Genomic DNA, 18470 nt, shown 5'->3' with positions numbered 1-18470 from the left:
TAGCTACATCTATCTGAGGATGTTTTGTTTCTAATTGGTCATTATGACAAATTGAATACTGTGTGTTGAGAAATCATATAGGAAATGAAGGAGACTTGAAAAAATATGGAATTAGTGGAAAAAAATGGAAACTCTAGGGCAGTGATTGAAGGAGAATGGGTTATTGTCTAATAAGCACTGGAATGCAGAGATGCCTTGGCCAGGGGAAGGATGCTCATTTACCCTGGGAGAGAGCGCACAATGGATAAGGGACTGATAACCATGGGGGGGAGGAGAACTGCTGTGTATGGGGAGGGCGGTAATGTATGAGCTACAGTTCTCCTGGGTGAACCACTGACCGTTCAGAGCCTGTCTGTGCCCATCAACCCATCCAGAGGTAGCTGCTGAGTGATGCAAGCTGCTTCCTCCATGGAATGAGCCTGCAGTTGGCACACAGAACAGCAACCCAGGCCATCCCAGAAGGGTTCTGAGCATCATCAGTAAGCTCACACGTGCTAGTGAATGTCCCACTGGTACTGGAGGCTGTTGGGCCAAATGTGTAATGGAGCAGCACAAGTTGGCTGCTCAGAAGCAGCCTCAAATTGTTTCTCTCTTTTTAGAAAAGGGAGCCAGCTGCTCTGGGTGGGTTCAAGGTCTGCCTGGAGAACTCCAAGGGTTTCTGGGCAGTGGAACTGGGGTGAACTTGAGCCCAGGGCTGTTTTTTGGGGAAAAAAAGAAATCCGTGGCAGAGTGCCTTCCTGTTCCCTACCCCAGCGCAGCTCCAAACAGGCAGCACAGTAGTGGAAACAGCTGGAGGAAGGCTTCCTAGAGTTGGGGGAGAGAGGCCAGTAGCCAGTGAGTCAGTAACTGGCATCAGAAAAGAAGGGGTGCAGGAAGTGGGGAGCCAGAGGATAGGGACAGTGGGGCTGAATTGGGTCACTGGGATGCCAGGAACAGAGCTGAAAGGGAGAAAGTCCAGTTCAGAAGGGACAGGAAAGACAGATAGTAGAAATAGTAGGGACAGTACCCAGAAGGAGAGAAGACAGTGCTATTCGGAGAAAAGAGGAACACAGAAAGGAAGAACAGTGCAGTTAAATGAGAAGGAAAATTACTTAGAGACTCTTCAGTTAACTAAGAAATTTTTAGAAAAACAGAAAACGGTGAGAAAGATAAAGCAAGAATGAAATATGAAGGAAATAAGCTATAATAAAAGATATTCTGTAATGAAAGAGAAACGGACAAGAAATAAGGAGGAAGTGTGCTGTAGCAGAATTAAGAAAACCGTAAGGATTGTAAAACACAATGCCCAGATGGTATCGTAAGGCATACAAGGTGAAGCGACAGGAATACAGAAATTTGTCAGGAGGTGGGGGGTGGACTATAAGACAGAAAGGCATGAAGGATAAATGTTGAGTCAAGAAGCCAACATGTTGGATCAAAGTATACATGTCTTTATTTAAGCTGGAACTCACAACAGTAAATAAAAATTGCACCAGACAATTGCTCAAGCTATAACTAAACAACCTAAGAATTTGTCCTCCAAACTCTGGGCTTACAGAGGCTGAAAACTGAGAAACTGAATAGGGAGCATATAACTCGGGGGTTTATGTTCTAATGCATTGTATCTTCTCATTCAAAATTCTGTTATTTCATAAATATAAATTTATAACTACAAAGTGAGTTGAATTAAGATGACAGTAGTTAGTATATAAAGCCCTGGCTGGGATGATTTAGTTGGGGATTGGTTCTGCTTTGAACAGGGGGTTGGACTAGATGACCTCCTGAGGTCCCTTCCAACCCTGATATTCTATGATACAGGAGATAACAGTAATAATTTACAGTAGTTTATGATAAACCTAAATAGTAGCTCCTGCTAAAACAACTAACTCTGATTTACTGGTGACTATTCCCCACTTTGTTGATTTGTACTGTACCCCAATGGATTTCACATAAAACATAATTTGGCATCTAGATTGCCTCTGCTTCTCTTTTTTGCTCTGATTCAGAATGCCCCTCATTATACTCTAGAATTATTCAGTCTGCTTTGTAAAATCCCATTGAGGGGCACCGTAACCAGTGACAGTTACTCTAACAAGCACTGCTTGACAATATAATTTTATACATTAATATACTTCACTTAGAGCATGTTCTGCTGTGCAGAAAACCGTCCTAACTTGGTTCACCTCTTTAGTGCCAATAATCCAAGATGCTCATTCCTGCAGTTAGGCTAAAAATGTCATCAAAGCATTTTCTTGCATATTGACTGAAAGTCCGTGGAATGTCCTGGGAAATGGAAGGAACTTAAATACACCTGAGTTAGCAGCTCTTGTAGTACAATCAAGAGGGTGTTTCTTGTATCAGCCACTAACACAGAATGTCTTGAGCGTGCTGGCTATGAAAATGCAGAAAACCCAGTCCCCTTCCAGGCAGAGAGTGGAATGCCCTCAAAAGCAAAAGGGCAGGAAAGGGAGCCTGTCTTCACTCAAGGTAACCAAGGTGCTGAAGGAGCTCCCAGAAGAAGGGAGCTATTGAGGCATGGCTTACGTAGCTGCGCCTGGCACATTGCCCAAAGGCTCACAGTTCTGAAGGAATCCCTGTGCTTGAGTGCTGATAGACCTGCAGTTCTTGAGGGAGAACGTGGCTTTTAGAACTACCGGATTTCTGTGTTGCTTGGAGTCTCAGACACAGACTATCTAAACTGGCTCAGTTAAAAACATTCCTAGCCTTTTCTCTAGAAATGCAACAAGAAGTCCATGAGAGCGAGTGCAAGTTGGAAGGGCAGGGCATTCATGTTTCAGAATATTAGTAGAGATGTTCACGTGTTTAAATGCATACTATCCACTTTGGTTTGAAAGGGTGAGTTAAAAAGAGTCTCAGATCCCACCTGTTCCTGAGTCTCCTGCAGTGGCGGTGATGTTTGCAATCACTTTAGAAAGGTTCTCTCTCAAATACCAATGAGGATTTGATACACAAAACAGGAAATGGACTGGCTATGCAGGGGAAAGGATGAAACTGACTACTCAAGGTGCTGTTAAATGCATAGAGTAAGCAAACTGGGGCGGCGGGGGAGGAAGTGGAGAGGGAGAGTATTTCCACCCCTAATCTTAATTGAAAGGCATTTTAGTGGATGTAACAGTAATACGTGCCACACTGGTGGAGTCCGTGTAGTGGTGTTTTGTACTTTTAAGGGAAAACTGTCTGAGGCAGCATGATCAGTGGGCAGGATACTGGATTGGGAGTGAGGAGGCTTGTGGCCTTGGAACCAAACTGCTGTGTGACCTTGTGTGAGTCACTTGACCTTGGTGTCTCTGTCTCCGCTCTTGTCCTGGATCTGTCTGGTCTGTTGAGATTGTGAGCTCTTTGGGGCAGAGACTGTCTCTCACTGTGTGTACAACATCTAGCACAAGTGAACCCTGAGCTTTAGGTGCTACCATTATACAAATTAAGATGACACTCCTGATGTGCCAGTCACTGAAAGGGGGTTGGCTAGAAGATCAGGCTCTAAGACCTTTTTATCACAGGGTCTCCAGGTACCCTGCACACTTTATTAAAGTGTCACATGTCCTCTGTGTGATAGATGACCCAGGAATGGAATCTGCTGAGTACCAGTGCTGTGCCTTATGCCTTTTCCCTTGGAGCCTGATCCTGTCTCTGTCTGTCAGCAGCAGCAGGATTGGTCTCTTGATATTAGAGCTCTGCAGGGCAGATCCTTTTAGAGAAGAACCTGGAGTGGAGTCACACATGGCTTTGTGGTCAGAAGACCGCACTTGAGGATAACATTGAATGCTTGGAACTCAGCAGCAAGAGCCTCTGCTTCTGGACCTGATGCACTTGGGAGTAAGGGTGGCTGGGCGCAGAGTTCAAGGTTCAGGCATCTGTGACCTGCCTTGTCCAAGAGATGTTCTGCAGACTAAGCTGGCAGTGGTTAATCTCAGAATACAGTTGCCTTCAGTGGTATGTGAAGTATTCTGTAGCTTCATTGTTTTTATTCTTCTAGAGCCTGTGCAGCATGTCTGCAAATGCAGTGCCTATGTGCAAAGCTCAGGGATGGGCCTCCACTCTGGCTTTCTTCATGGAAGTGAAATTTCACATCTAAGTCTAAAGGAATTTGTGCAGTCTAATGAAGCAGTACGTGCTGAAAGAGCAGACAGTGCTATGTGTGCAGACAGGTCTGGGGGAGTTTCATCTGAGAATCAAACTCTGAAGTGTTCATTAAACCAAAATGTGTGAGTAAATCTGAATGTTTGGGTAGAGTTCTGAGAAATGATGCCTAAGCAAGCTGAAAAACAAACGGTAAAGATGGCAGTTGTCCATAGCAGAAGCTGACCTGATCATGGGGGTGATAGGAGACTGGCCTCTTATGCAATCCCAAACTCCATCCCAAAATCTGTGTTAATAAACAAACTATGGTCTTAAATTACAAGTCCTGTCATCCCTCCACTCTGTTTATAAGTGGTATTACCTGGTTGATATAGTTAGGATTGATTAAATTTCTTAGAACCTGATTAGAAGAGCTGAAATCTGTACAAACAGAAGTCCTGAAATGCAATTGCTTTCTAGGTTGTGAAATGTGGTTTTAACAATGACCAAAGTACAGTTTTCTATTCTTGCATGTTTTCATCCTCATTGGTATTTGAATCTGGATAGGAGCATAATATGCTCATGGGAACCTTCAAAAATGCTTGAGAACCCCTTAAAATTCATTTGTGGATTTTCAGTGTTGAGAGACCAGAATCTGGAGTTTTGCATTATCAGGTGTGTTTACTACATTTGCAAATGATGTTCCCAATCCTGCAAAGACTGAAGCACATGAGTGATTTGATTTGCTTGGGACATGATCCATAGCCTGTTGAAAAACTATGGGAGTGTTTACATTGAACCAGGCTCCATTTGTCAATGTGACAACTCACATGAGTAAAGAATCTACTGTAAAGCATAGTGCTTAATGGGATCTGTGGGACTACATGTGGTAATAGGCACTGCACTTGGTAGGAAATGTTTGAAGGGTCACATCATAATAGGGGACACTGCAGATGTGCTTACTACATACATGGCTGTAGGAATAAATTAAACTTAAATAGCAATTTTTGGGGGGGGGAATTAATCCAACTCTATCCAACTGCCTTAGAAATCAGCCCCAAAAGAAATGAATTACTCTTCATCAGAGGCAAGTAGAAGTGCTTTGATGTATCTTTGTAATTAGTATTTATTGCAAGACAATTATGTCTCTGGTATTTTAATTAATGGGTGGTTTGGCAAAGCAGCCACCTGATGGGAAACCTTCAGAAGTGGTTTGTATTTATTCTCTAGAACGGGACTTCTCTTTCAAAGCTCTCTCCGATTTAATGCAGTTTATGAAGTAAAATATATTGAAGCAATCAGGCCTTGGGCTTGGGGCCTTTTGAGGTCAAATCAGCAGCTCACTTAAAATAAATGGCCTCTCGAAATGCAGGAGGATGTGATGTTGAGCCTTCATTTGTTACATTTCTTTGCATTGTACATTCATAAAGCATCATTACAAGAGGTCAGTGATCTCTGTCTTCTTTCAAAGATTGTGTGATTCTGGCACCCTGCTTCATGGGGGTGGGGGATTGGAGAGCATTCAGTAGCCTATCACACTTTCTGAACTCCTTCTCAAGGCTTCTAGGCGTTAACAGTTATATGTTCTCTCAAGTATATAGAGACAGGAGTAAGAAGAAAAAAGTACTCATGGGTTTTGTTTGGTGCTTGGTTAATCTGTTCCATAACTTGATTTTTAGCCCCACTATGGCCTAAAGTGCTATTTAGCTAACCTGGAGGATATGAAAGATAATGGGCATGTCCTTAACTTTCTTATTGTTTTGAACCAAGAAAGTTACAACTTTAAAGTTGAAGTCCAGCTAGTGAATGAATGCTCCAAATGTTTCAGAATTTGAGGCAGTAGCTTGTTTTCAGTAGGTGCAATGAACTGTATGCCCACTTAGTGTTAATTTACGGTAACTTTTTCATATCTCAAGCAGTAGCTATTTGTCAGGTTTTTAAATCTGAAACACATGAAATAGATGCATTATTGTGTAGTTGTTCCTAATGCATGCTATTGTAGATAGAGAATGGGCCCAAGTTAGGATAATGGTATAGGGTTGTGTGTGGAGTTGCTCTTCCCATTTGTAAGGGAAACAAGACAACTTGTAAATATTGGGATATTTGGTTAGTGTGCCTTAAACCAGGATTCCTCATGCTTTTTCATAGTGTGGTCCCCTTGTGGGAAACTCCTCCTACCCCATTTGCAAATCATGCAACACCTAGGGCCATTCTTCACAGAGCAAAGAAATATTAGGAAACTGCTTCATTATTTCTAATAATTCTGATGGAGGCTCTGGCTCTTGTTTCCTCTCTGTCTCCTCAATTACCTAGATGAGCATGGAATGCCTGTAGTAGAAGATAGAAGCAAGGAGGTGGAGCCAGCATAGTATAACCTGCCAGGTGTTTAGACTGTCCCCAGGTGCTCTGTGGACACTGAATGATCCATGGGTCACAGACTGAGAACTGCTGCTGTAATAAAATAGGAGAGGTAGATTTTGAATGCTGCTTTGCTTGGCGCAGCCTCAGGGAAATCTCTCTTAGGTTCTTGAGAGATGCTTGCCCTTGACAGTCTCAATTGCCTACAATAATCTAGCTGCTTTCTCCATCTCATTGTCCACCTTTCCTGCCCATGTGCAGGCTTGTAGAGAAGCATCAGGGTACTTGGCTAGGCCTGTGGATTTGGGTTTGTATTTCTGCCAGTTGAAATTCTCTCTCCAAAACTGAGAACCAAGTAGTTGGACACAATTGCTCTTGGGATAAATCCTGTCTCTTTAAAGCTCTGTCCTTGTAAAGGTATTTAAATGTAAAGTGTACTGATGTAGCTTGCAGTTGTGCCGCTTCCCATTCTGATCGTATCAGCAAAGTAGGGTCCAGTTGGGTCAGTACTTGGACAGGACATTTCCAACAGCAAGGCCGGCGTCAGCAGATGGTACATTGAAATGAAATTATTTTTTAAAACAAATTGAGATAATATTCCAACAAAATGTCTAAGTACCCAGACTTTCTCCAGGAGCAGTATTTACCTGACTTCTGCAGTAATGAATTAGATATGCAGAAAGTCTTACTCCATGACACTTGTGCAGATATATAAAAAACATGAATGTCACTTATTAAAACAGCAAACACCTAGACATTTGAGCAAGCATTTAAAGCACAGGGTGGCAAATTCCTGGATACACATTTTAAAATGTTCCTCACTTCATTTTTGCAACACTTCCTGAAATACATCTGGGCATACATTAGGGAGTTGTATTCTTATTCTTCCTTTGTGTCGTAGGGTTTAGTCACTAGAATCCTGTTGATAAAATATGAACCTTTATATTGTAAGAAAATGGATCTGATCTAGTCTGGCAATTCCTAAGGTCCATGCAGTTTAGGATCCTGTTTCTGATGCTGGCCAGCACCAAATGGTTCTGTAGGGAGATGTCTGCCAGTCTACCCCACACACACGTTAAATGGTATCTTGGTCTCTAATAGAGATTGGATTGAGCCTTGTACAGGAGGTTTAATACTTCCAAAATGTATCTTTACTTGTACAGCTGAGTGTAGTTATCTAAATGCAGACCAATCTCCAGTCTTCTGACACTTCTCTTGCCTTGCAGACAGCATGAGTAATGACACCATTTATTAGCCCTAACACAACTCCCGATCTTGCACCCGTTGAGTCAGGAGAACCCCGGACTAGGCCCAACCCCTTGCTGGGTGGTTTCTTCCTTTCCTCCTCTGACGTATGTGTGTGTGAAAGTGCAGGAGTTAGTCTTTAGTTCTGAGTATCATCTGTCCCATGAAAACTTGCCCCTTGTAGCTGAAAAATGCTCTTCTATCCTCGGAGTGAGTTTTAGCACTCTCCAGTAACCTAAGCATTAATTAGACTGAAGCTTGTACTATTTAATGGAGGGAGATTATGTCACAGTGAAATACTGCTCGTTTTATTTTTCTTCCTCTACATCTCTTGTTAGCTGTACACCAGATGCCTATTTCCTGCCTGTCTTTCCTGAGCCCATAACCATTTGTTCTCTGCTGGTCCCCTACAGATCACCTGGTAGCCCATGGACGGATGGCTGAGAAAGAAGCCCGGAGAAAGTTCAAGCAGATTGTAGCTGCTGTCCACTTTTGTCACTGTTGTAACATCGTTCACAGAGACTTGAAGGCAGAGAATCTGTTGCTGGACGCTAACCTAAACATCAAAATAGCAGGTGAGCTGGGGGCTAGTGGAGGGGGAGGAAGGCAACCGCTGTTAGAAGTTGTTAAACGGAGGCACTCGCTGTTTGTGCTAGTCAGAAAGAAGGAAGCACAGTTCAGTTAAAGGAAACTTAAGATTTCTGCTTGGCCCAAAGCCAGCAAATGACAGAGTAATGAGGAGTCCGGTGGCACCTTAAAGACTAACAGATTACCTGTTAGTCTTTAAGATGCCACTGGACTCCTCATTGTTTTTATGGATGCAGACTAACACGGCGGCTACTCTGATAAATTATAGAATGTTGATTTATATCCCGCTTCATGCTGGTAAAGACTGGGCTTTTACTCTGCAGGCAGGCCTGGTATTACAAAAGCTATGGTGTTCCAATCCCCTTTCCAACGGGCGAGACACAATTAGAGGCTGACCTCGAGGCTGGGTCCTGTTGTCAGTTTCGGGTTTCTCTGAAGTGGGGCAAGGTGAGTGAGAGGCAGGGAGTGTGGAAAAATAAAGACGACAAAGTTTAGGGGTAGAGAGGTAAGAGAAAGTAAAGAGATTTTGATCAATTCCTTTCTATTTGTGTGGAAGAGAGAAAATCAGCACAGTAGCGTCTCGCTTAGCAGTATATCAAGAACGGAGCAGAAAGCTGAAGACGATCCAACAAGGCCATGTACACATTTCCAGCAACGGGCTCGTTGCACAATGATAGAAGCCTCTATTGTTTTGGCATGTGTCAATAAGTCCTGGTAGAATGGGTGAATATTTTGCAGCTAGCTTGGCTGCCAGTAAAGCCCGCGTTTCAGGCACTCTCTAAACTGTTTCAGCGCAGACCTTCACGTCTGTATTGCTTCCCCGTATGAAAATGTCTGCTCTGTCCAGCTCCACAGATTTGCTGCCAGAGAGGCTGAGCTCAGTCTACGGCCTAAACTCTCTGGGCTTAGATCAGGATACACCAACTAGTCCTTAGTGTCACATAGATACATGTGAATGGTGAATGTCTGCTCAAAACAAAAGCAGGTCTTGTATCCATTTGGCCACCTCACCATGTAGGCTTTCCCTTTGGGACGGCTAATAGCGATCCATTTAGTTCCATTGATGCATGGATCCCAGCAAATGCCAAAGCTGTGGAAAGAGCTCCATGCTGTCCTGATAACTAGGCATCCATGGAGAGCGCCTCAGTTTCATCTTTCTCTCCTAGCCCAGTGGCCGGAGTGTAATGCTAACAGCTGCTCTGGTGGTGGCACATATGATTGATGTCCGATGTGAATGATTCCTTTCTCTCCCTCCCTGTGTATTTATTTTTCCCCTCTATAGTGTGCGTGTGTGTGTGTGTATTTTCCTTTTCAGTGGCTAGGTGAATATCCGTATTGTAGTACCTGGCAGAGCTGAAATAGTGAAAGGTTTGTCAGCATTTTAATTATAGAACCCATTTTAGAAGGATTTATAACTTGACTGAAACTTGCTTCAGGCTGTGACTTGGCATGGAACTAGTCAGTCTGGAGCAATTTTAATACTGACCTGATTTACCAAGTTTAGGAACTTTTTTTATTGAGCCAGCATCTCAAGATGTACATTTTCTAGGTTTAAATCGCAGTATTTTGGTCACAAGTGTGGTAGAGGAATTTAACTTTCTTTACAAATATGTTGTTCCTAGTCTTTTTGCTTATCACTGTTTAGAATTAAAATATTCTTAGAGCAGACAGTGGCATGTGAGTGGCAGGCTGATGGAGACGGAAAGGTGAACAGCCCAAACCTGCAAACATCACAATGCTTGGAGCAGGGAGCCAGAGGTGTTGCTGCAGGGCTGGGCTCATGTTCCAACACCCCTCTGGGGGTGGACTTTCCATGACTAGAGGGTCTCCCCTTCTCCCCCCTCCCCCACCCCTGCACCTCTACCACGAAATTAACTAAAAATGCGTGACAAAATCATAGCCTTATTTATGATTGATGTATATTCTTTTGTCTGCCGTGTGCAAATACACTTACAAATGATTTTAGGCCTCCTCTTTTATGATGAGTGGGAAAAATTCCTGCATGTACAATTCTTTTTAAAAAGCTCTTCAGAAGTAACTTTGGCAGAATCTGAAATGCGGCTGGATTCCCTGAAGAAATGTCCATATGAATATGCTGACAAGTTATGTGAATGTTTGAAAATTGTGGAAACTTTTTTTTTTTTATTTAAACCTAAGGAAGCTGGAAACTATTCTCCTTCCCAATCTCTGCTCCCAGAATGGTCTAGAAGATAGTTCCCACCCATGTGGTAGTGTTGTTTTACTTGGCAGGGAGACTTGGTAGTGATTTGAAGAACAGCCTGGAAAAGCTGATTTACAGTACAGGATTTTCCAAGTAGTTAGTTTTGTCCCTAGACCCCATCAATTATAATTTGACACTGGTGATTCTGTTCTGTCAAGAACAAAAAGTGGTAGCAGCTGATCTTTTTTTTCTTGCAGGACCCCCCAGAAAGAATACTTCAGAAATACATAGAACTGTACAGACAAGATGAAAGATAAGCAGAACCTTACTTCCAAGCCTTACTTTAACAATCTCTAAATTAAAAACCTCTTCCCTGTGAGGCAGATATTACTTCTGTAGCTCCCCTCAACTGAGTGTTTCAAAGGGCTTCCCAAGCCTGCATATGGTAGGTCTGTTCTTTCTTCATTTCATAGACCTGGACCGAGGCACAGAAAGCTGAAGTGACCTATCCAGGGACACAGTGTCACTGGCAGAGCTGGAAATAGAATCCAGAAATCCTGTTTCCCAGTCCCCTGTTCAGAATACCAGGCTACGCTGCCTCTCAAAGTATACAAGATAAAAAGGAAGCAAAGGGGTGGTGTTTTGTGTAGTTCCTTTTGTGCTGCTTGTGTAGCTCTGTGGGAAGCAGCGTTCTGAGAGATGGTTAGTATTGTTGAAGTGCATTATGGCTGATCTTTGGCATTATGTGCAAAGCGATCTCCAACTTCTGCAGTTTTACAGGAACTTGCAAATCAGTCATTGGAGGGTAATGGGAAACTCCCCAGTTGCTGCCAGTGTGAACTTCCCAGTGAGCTCCTATTGCTCTATAAGCGAAATATTCCCGGAAAGATAATGGAGCAAATAATTAAGCAATCAACCTGTAAACATAGAATTATAGAATATCAGGGTTGGAAGGGACCTCAGGAGGTCATCTAGTCCAACCGCCTGCTCAAAGCAGGACCAGTCCCCAACTAAATCATCCCAGCCAGGGCTTTGTCAAGCCTGACCTTAAAAATATCTAAGGAATGAAACATCTAGAACATAATAAGGTGATAAGTAACAGTCAGCATGGATTTGTCAGGAACAAATCTTGTCAAACCAACCTGATAGTTTTCTTTGACAAGGTAACAAGCCTCGTGGATAGGGGGAAGCGGCAGATGTGGTATATCTTGTCTTTAGTAAAGTTTTTGATACTGTCTCGCATGACCTTCTCATAAACTAACTAGGGAAATGCAACCTAGATGGAGCTATTATAAGGTGGGTGCATAACTGATTGGAAAACCATTCCCAGAGAGTAGTTATCAGTGGTTCACAGTCAGGCTGGAAGGGCGTGAGTGGGGTCCCGCAGGGGTCAGTTCTGGGTCCAGTTCTGTTCACTATCTTCATCAATGATTTAGATAATGGCATAGAGAGTACACTTATAAAGTTTGTGGACGCTACCAAGCTGGGAGGGGTTGCAAGTGCTTTGGAGGATAGGATTATAATTCAAAATGATCTGGACAAACTGGAGAAATGGTCTGAAGTAAATAGGATGAAATTCAATAAGGACAAATGCAAAGTACTCCACTGAGAAAGGAACAATCAGTTGCACACATACAAAATGGGAAATGACGGCCTAGGAGGGAGTACTGCGGAAAGGGATCTGGGGGTCATAGTGGAGCACAAGCAAAATGAGTCAACAGTGTATTGCTGTTGCAAAAAAAACGAACATCATTCTGGGATGTGTTAGCAGGAGTGTTGTAGACAAGAGAAGTAATTCTTCCGCTCTACTCTGCACTGAGTAGGCCTCAGCTGGGGTATTGTGTCCAGTTCTGGACGCCACATTTCAGAAAAGATGTGGACAAATTGGAGAAAGTCCAGAGAAGAGCAACAAAAATGATTAAAGGTCTAGAAAACATGACCTATGAGGGAAGACTGAAAAAATTGGGTTTGTTTAGTCTAGAGAAGAGAAGACTGAGAGGGGACATAAGTTTTCAGGTACATAAAAGGTTGTCACAAGGAGGAGGGAGGAAAAATTATTCTTCTTAACCTCTGAGGATAGGACAAGAAGCAATGGGTTTAAATTGCAGGGGGCGGGGGTTTAGGTTGAACATTAGGAAAAACTTCCTAACTGTCAGGGTGATTAAGCACTGAAATAAATTGCCTAGGGAGGTTGTGGAATCTCCATTCTTGGAGATTTTTAAGAGCAGGTTAGACAAACACTTGTCAGGGATTGTTTAGATAATACTTAGTCCTGCCATGAGTGCAGGGGACTGGACTAGATGACCTCTCGAGGTACCTTCCAGTCCTATGATTGATTCTGTAATGGGCTTTTGTATGTGGCTTTGTGTTCTTTTTATGGTTACAGATTGGTAAGTGCAATACTGTTAAGTAACTGCCATTAAGTAAAATGCAGTAGCAATGACTGGAAGTTGGCAGTGTGGCTATTCTCACTTGCAGGTGAACAGAAAGCATGTTCTTAAGCCTGCGAATGTTGTTTCTGCCTTGCTGCCTAGCTTTCTTCTTCCCATGGAGGTTTTTTCTGCAGTGTATCTTCTCAAAGGGTGACAGGTTTCAGAGTAACAGCCGTGTTAGTCTGTATTCGCAAAAAGAAAAGGAGTACTTGTGGCACCTTAGAGACTAACCAATTTATTTGAGCATAAGCTTTCGTGAGCTACATCCGATGAAGTGAGCTGTAGCTCACGAAAGCTTATGCTCAAATAAATTGGTTAGTCTCTAAGGTGCCACAAGTACTCCTTTTCTTTTCTCAAAGGGTGAGAGTCAGAAGTTTTTGGCAATGTGCTTCTCTTTGCTTGCAGTCAAAAAGTTCATCCAGGGGTTGCGCCACTTGGTAAACCCCTGGGCCTTCCTGGGAGCCACTTTCAGAAGAGGATCTCATCTGTAAGGCCATCGCTTAACAAGAATGCATCCTTAGCCTCTTCCATCTTCTGAAGGCAAAAGCCAGTTATTTGTACAGATGTTATGTCCCCTTCTGGTTCTAGTTCTGGTGCTCTGTGGAAATGGAGCTAGAAAATATCACAGTTAATCCATCTCGGAGTTCCTCCTCCTGGCCTATTGCAGGGCTTCCTCTGCCGTGCCAGCCACTGGGTTAGTTAACTGCTAGCTGATTCAGGTAATAAAAATGGCTTTCCTAAGACCCCTTCTCCCAGCTGCTGTGGCTACATTCAGTCCTAACCAGTGGTAAGAGTGCTCTGTAAGGGTTTTCCCTTTCCTTCTGTTTGTGGACAGCGAGCGTCCTGGTTGTGCTCTGGTTGGTGGATCTGTAGGCAAACAGGTATTTTTCCTTAGTCTGTGGCAGTGCTCATAGACTGTAAGTATGTTTGTTTAAAAAACAGAGTTTTGCTTTTAAAATCCTCACACACACAGATATTCCTTCCTTGCTCCACACAGCTTTAAGAAGACTGTTTCCTCCCCACATTTGACCTCAGTTCATTAAGCACAGGTGGGTTCTGGAAAACTATTTCCAGCTGTTCAGCAGGACTTCATATCAAAGAGAGCCATCTGATTCTAGTTCACCACAGATCATGGTGGGGTCTGAAATGCTGTGCAAAGAGGAAGCTCTTCAAAGTGAGCTATTTCCCCCTCTGAAACCCAGCTGCAGCAAAATGAACTCCTAGGCTCCAGCTGGCTGCCTTACCTACATGTCTGACTCCAGAGTCCTGAGTCATTTCTTCTGTTTGTTGTACTGATAATTTTGGTTCAAGAGTAGCAGCGAAGGCTTGCAACCGTGAGCTTCCTGATCCTGCTGTTGAAGCAAAGAGACATTTGTGGTGTTTTTAGCCCCAGTTACATATGTGCCTGGGACTATATCCTTGGTAGAAGTGACAGTTATGATCACTGTTTCTACAATATCTGGTTAGGTGTTCAACTAGGACCAAATCTGTTTAAAGCCACCTAAACGTCCTACTAGATCTAAGTTATTCAACAAGTGTTTCTTCTGTCAAATGAGATGCTCTGATTTAAGATGTCTTTGGGGAAAAAAATGTATTAAAAATGGAGTGTGAGCAGAGAGGTGCCGGCATTTAAAATCTGCCATCAGTACTGGGTGGAGTACTGAAACAGCTGATTCTCTGAGATGTTCATACCTATTGTTTGTGTCTGAGCTTTTCCATGTCATGGAGTTCTCACCCACCTGTCACTCACATACGTGGCCTGAGTCTTTTATACTGGTCAGTAGCCTGTATGCGCCACATAGCAATGTGCATGTTCTGCATGTAGGCTGGGATTGTCAGAGGACCCCAGGGGTTAGAGCTGAGTTCCCAAGGCCATTTGGACAGTCCTAGCCAGGATGGTTTCCCAAAACATTCTCAGCTTGAACTTGGTTGTAGTTCTGGTTACTTGCCGTTGAGGTTGGCTGCAGCTTGTGGTGGAGATGATAGACTTGTTCATGTTAACAACGGGGTGGGGAGGAGCTTGTTTAAGTTCTGCCTTTAACACTTTGAGACAGGAGCTGTGGTTTTGTTGCCTGTCTTCTTGTTTCATTTCCTACTGTTTCACACCTCTGTGTGTCATCTGTCTCTTCTTCCCCTCCACACGAGCCCCCCCTCCCCCCCCAAATTATCAAGCTGCAAAGAGCTCACTATTAATATGGTAATGGTTCCCAAGAATGCTCTAAAGCTCTTTGGCGCACACTGACTTCCTGCCGAATGCTAGGGATAAAAAACCAAACCATATCAGCTTGCTCAGAATGTCAGCCAGCTTGTCGAGGTTTCAGCACATGTCTATTCATTTGAGGAAAAACTTGCATTTAAACTTGATTTCACAGGGTTTGTTGTTAAAGGTGCAGCCTAGTTTTGTAGGCTTTAGTGCTTGCCTGGCAGTCAGAATTCAGAGACTTGCCAAGCGTCCCACTGTAAGCATGAGAGCACATTTCAAAGGTTTTCAGAGGTGGACTAGAGAAACTCCAAGCTGTGTGCTGTTTCTGTGAATCAGCCTCCTCGGGCTGAATGTTGTTGTATTTGCCAAGCCAGAGTAATTTATTTGGTTCCCAACATTGTGCAAAACCCAAGGAATTGGCAAGTGATGGGTTTGAAATTAATTTGTGTTTATTATATTAATCTGTTTGCTGATTTTTGAAGCAGTTCTTGGTCTTGAACTGTACTATTTGTGTGGTATGCACAGTGTACTTCAGTAGCAACCACAATGTGCCAGGCCCCATCCATTAAAAGAAATACAGCCCTGGTGTTTTTATTCTCTGTAAGATGACGAGCAGTTTACTGAAGGGTGGGACAAGGATAAAGTGAATGTATTCTTTCTTTTTAAGTTAGTGTAAACGATCATCAGCTATCCCCTACCATGACCAGCCCCCATCAGTTAGCTGGCTAATATTTTTGTAGATGTCATTGTAGGGATTTGAAAGAGAAGAGGGTAGTAGTCCCATGGACCACATCCTGTAGAGAGCTCTCTGAATAAGGGTCAGCATGGAAAAATTCAAAGATCTCTGGAGAAGCGGAAACACTTGGATTGGGATTGGGATGGGGAGGAAGGTTGGCACCGAGTTGGAGGGTATGGAATAACATGTTACCATCAAAGTTAAGTAGGTTTTTTGTGCAGGGTTGAGATACTCTGGCGATGGGAGCTCTGGGAGTCCCTAAGATAGCTGCTTGCCATTGTTGGTTCTTCTCATAGTTCCCTCTTTGAAATATGGAAGTCTTGTCTGATACGCTCGGCAGTTGTGTATGTCTATCCAGATGCTAATGCTTTCAATGTTTTAAGCCAGACTTGCATAATTCTGCTTGCCCACGGGGAGTAACTTTTTTGATGAACAAGTCAAATAAAACTTTTTTTTTTCCCATTATCAATCACGATTTTTAAGCATGGGTAAGTAGATTATGTGCTGGGGTTGGGAAATGTTCGTGACAGTTTTGCAAAATGAAAGTAGAAGAAAAAACCTTCACAGTGTAAAGGATTGAGCTCCTATCTTGGTATTAGACATCAAGAATTATAACATTCAAAAACCAGTCGGAGAACACTTCAGCCTCCCTGGTCATTCAATTACAGACCTAAGTGGCAATTCTTCAACAAAATAACTTCAAAAACAGACTCCAATGAGAAACTGCAGAAGTGGAATTAATTTGCAAATTGGACACCATTAAATTAGGCTTGAATAAAGACTGGGAGTGGATGGGTCATTACCACAAAGTAAAAACTATTTCCCCATGCTAATTTTTTCCCCTACTGTTACTCACACCTTCTTGTCAACTGTTTGAAAGGGGCCATCCTGATTATCACTACAAAAGTTTTTTTTTCTCCTGCTGATAATAGCCCACCTTAATTGATTAGTCTCGTTAGAGTTGTTATGGCAACACCCATTTTTTCATGTTCTCTGTGTATATATATCTTCCTACTGTATTTTCCACTGCATGCATCTGATGAAGTGGGTTTTAGGCCACGAAAGCTTATGCCCAAATAAATGTGTTAGTCTCTAAGATGCCACAAATACCCCTCATTCTTTTTGCTGATACAGACTAACACGGCTACCACTCTGAAACCTGGTATCTCTGCATCTTGAATACACCTTGCCACTTCCATAAATACCATAGGCCAATTTCTTTTCCATTTCTCCATATTTGTATTGGTCTGTTAGAGAGCAGATTTTAACCTAGCAAAGTGCTAGGTTGAGACTAATTCTGCTTGAAGTACAAAGTTTGGAGCCTGTGTTTCGTTAATGTTATCCCCCAATGCATTGTAGTTAGGGAGTCAAGGTTAGTCTTATAAAATTCTTCATAAGAAATGTTTATTTTTACCAGCTGTACTCTAGCTCTTGCACCTTGGTGCCTTCCTTTTGTTTTGTTCACATCAAATTCGTGAGATGGGTTATTTCCTCACTGGCTTCCCTACTTTTACACCATCTCTCTCAAAAGGCCTTTGTGGAGATTAACTTCTCATGCAAATCCTATGAAAACTGTGTGTTACTGATGTGGGCCGTGGTTGGTGTGCATTGATGTCATTTGTGCTCATACTGGGGCATTATTAGCATAAACATCCAAAGGCAAAGCAATTTGCAAATAATCTTGGCTGTGTGGCCCCTTTGATAGTACTCCTGCATCTTGCTACTTTCTTTTTTTTTTTCCTTGACTGGAGAGCGAAAAAGGGAAGAAATGGTTAATGATGCCATGTTCTGGGCAAAGCTCTTTTTGCTGATGCAATGGGGGAGGGGAACCCTTAATATCCATTGAGCTGAAACAGTGTTGTATGTATGAGATGCAGACCTTTGTCTCCCAAATTCCACCCCTTTCTACACACACGTGCAGACACACGCAAAAACCACCTCTGGGATTTGGACGGGACACTGGAGGTGGCAAAGCAATCAGTGTGGAATGCCGTCATCACCCCAGAGCGCAAATGCTGTTTGAATGGTTGGATGGCTGGCCACAGCTTGCCGTTTGGTTACCAAGACTTCAGTCTCCGGGTTTACTGTTTGCTGTTGCTGAATGGCTGGATTAGTTTGGAGAACTGTCCTCTCTGGGCTTGTCTACCTTGGCACTTTACAGCGCTGCAACTTCCTCACTCAGGGGTGGGGAAAAAACACCCCCTAAGTGCTGCAGGTTGCAGTGCTGTAAAGTGCCAGGGTAGATGGTGCACGAGCGCTGGGAGCTATTCCCCTCGTGACTACACAAGCCATGTTAAAACGCTGTCACAGCCAGCACTTTAACGTTGCCAGTGAAGACGTGCCCTATAACTGGGGCCTCCAGGTTGCCAGAAGAGAATCAAGCACTTTCTGGCAAATGAAAAACCCAGTTTTCCCATTCTCTTTGCTCTATATCTTCAGCTTATCTTGGTTTCAACAGCTCTAGCTGTAACACCTGCTCTGATCGTGAGAGTGAGATTTTTGAAACTGACAGCTGGGAGGGTGGAGACTAGAAACCGATGAAAAATCTTCATGTAGTGTCTTCTGAATGTAAATTGAAATCCTACTGCTAAGTCTAATTGCTAGGACATGTCTCTCCTGCAAGAGCTGATACGCGTATCTGATAAATGGAAGAAAAACACCTTTTGTAAGAACTGTGTATATAATAAG

At 43.0% G+C, this 18470-nt stretch overlaps 1 protein-coding gene across 16 annotated transcripts in view; it reads left to right on the top strand.

Moving 5' to 3' along the window:
* Positions 1-18470, top strand: part of SIK3 (SIK family kinase 3) — a 149388-nt gene that overhangs the window by 90163 nt on the left and 40755 nt on the right. For all 16 annotated transcript variants that reach the window (XR_006287085.1, XM_043534194.1, XM_043534197.1 and 13 more), the window contains exon 4: positions 8076-8237. Coding sequence is in view for 15 of the 16 variants with exons in the window: in XM_043534194.1 (XP_043390129.1) it covers positions 8076-8237 (162 nt within the window). In the remaining variant the exon portion in view is untranslated. The remainder of the gene's footprint in view (positions 1-8075; positions 8238-18470) is intronic.

This window comes from Chelonia mydas, chromosome 22 (assembly GCF_015237465.2).
Source record: "Chelonia mydas isolate rCheMyd1 chromosome 22, rCheMyd1.pri.v2, whole genome shotgun sequence".
NCBI lineage: Eukaryota > Metazoa > Chordata > Testudines > Cheloniidae > Chelonia > Chelonia mydas.
Note: the sequence above shows the minus strand (reverse complement) of the source record. Positions and strands in the feature narration are given on the sequence as shown.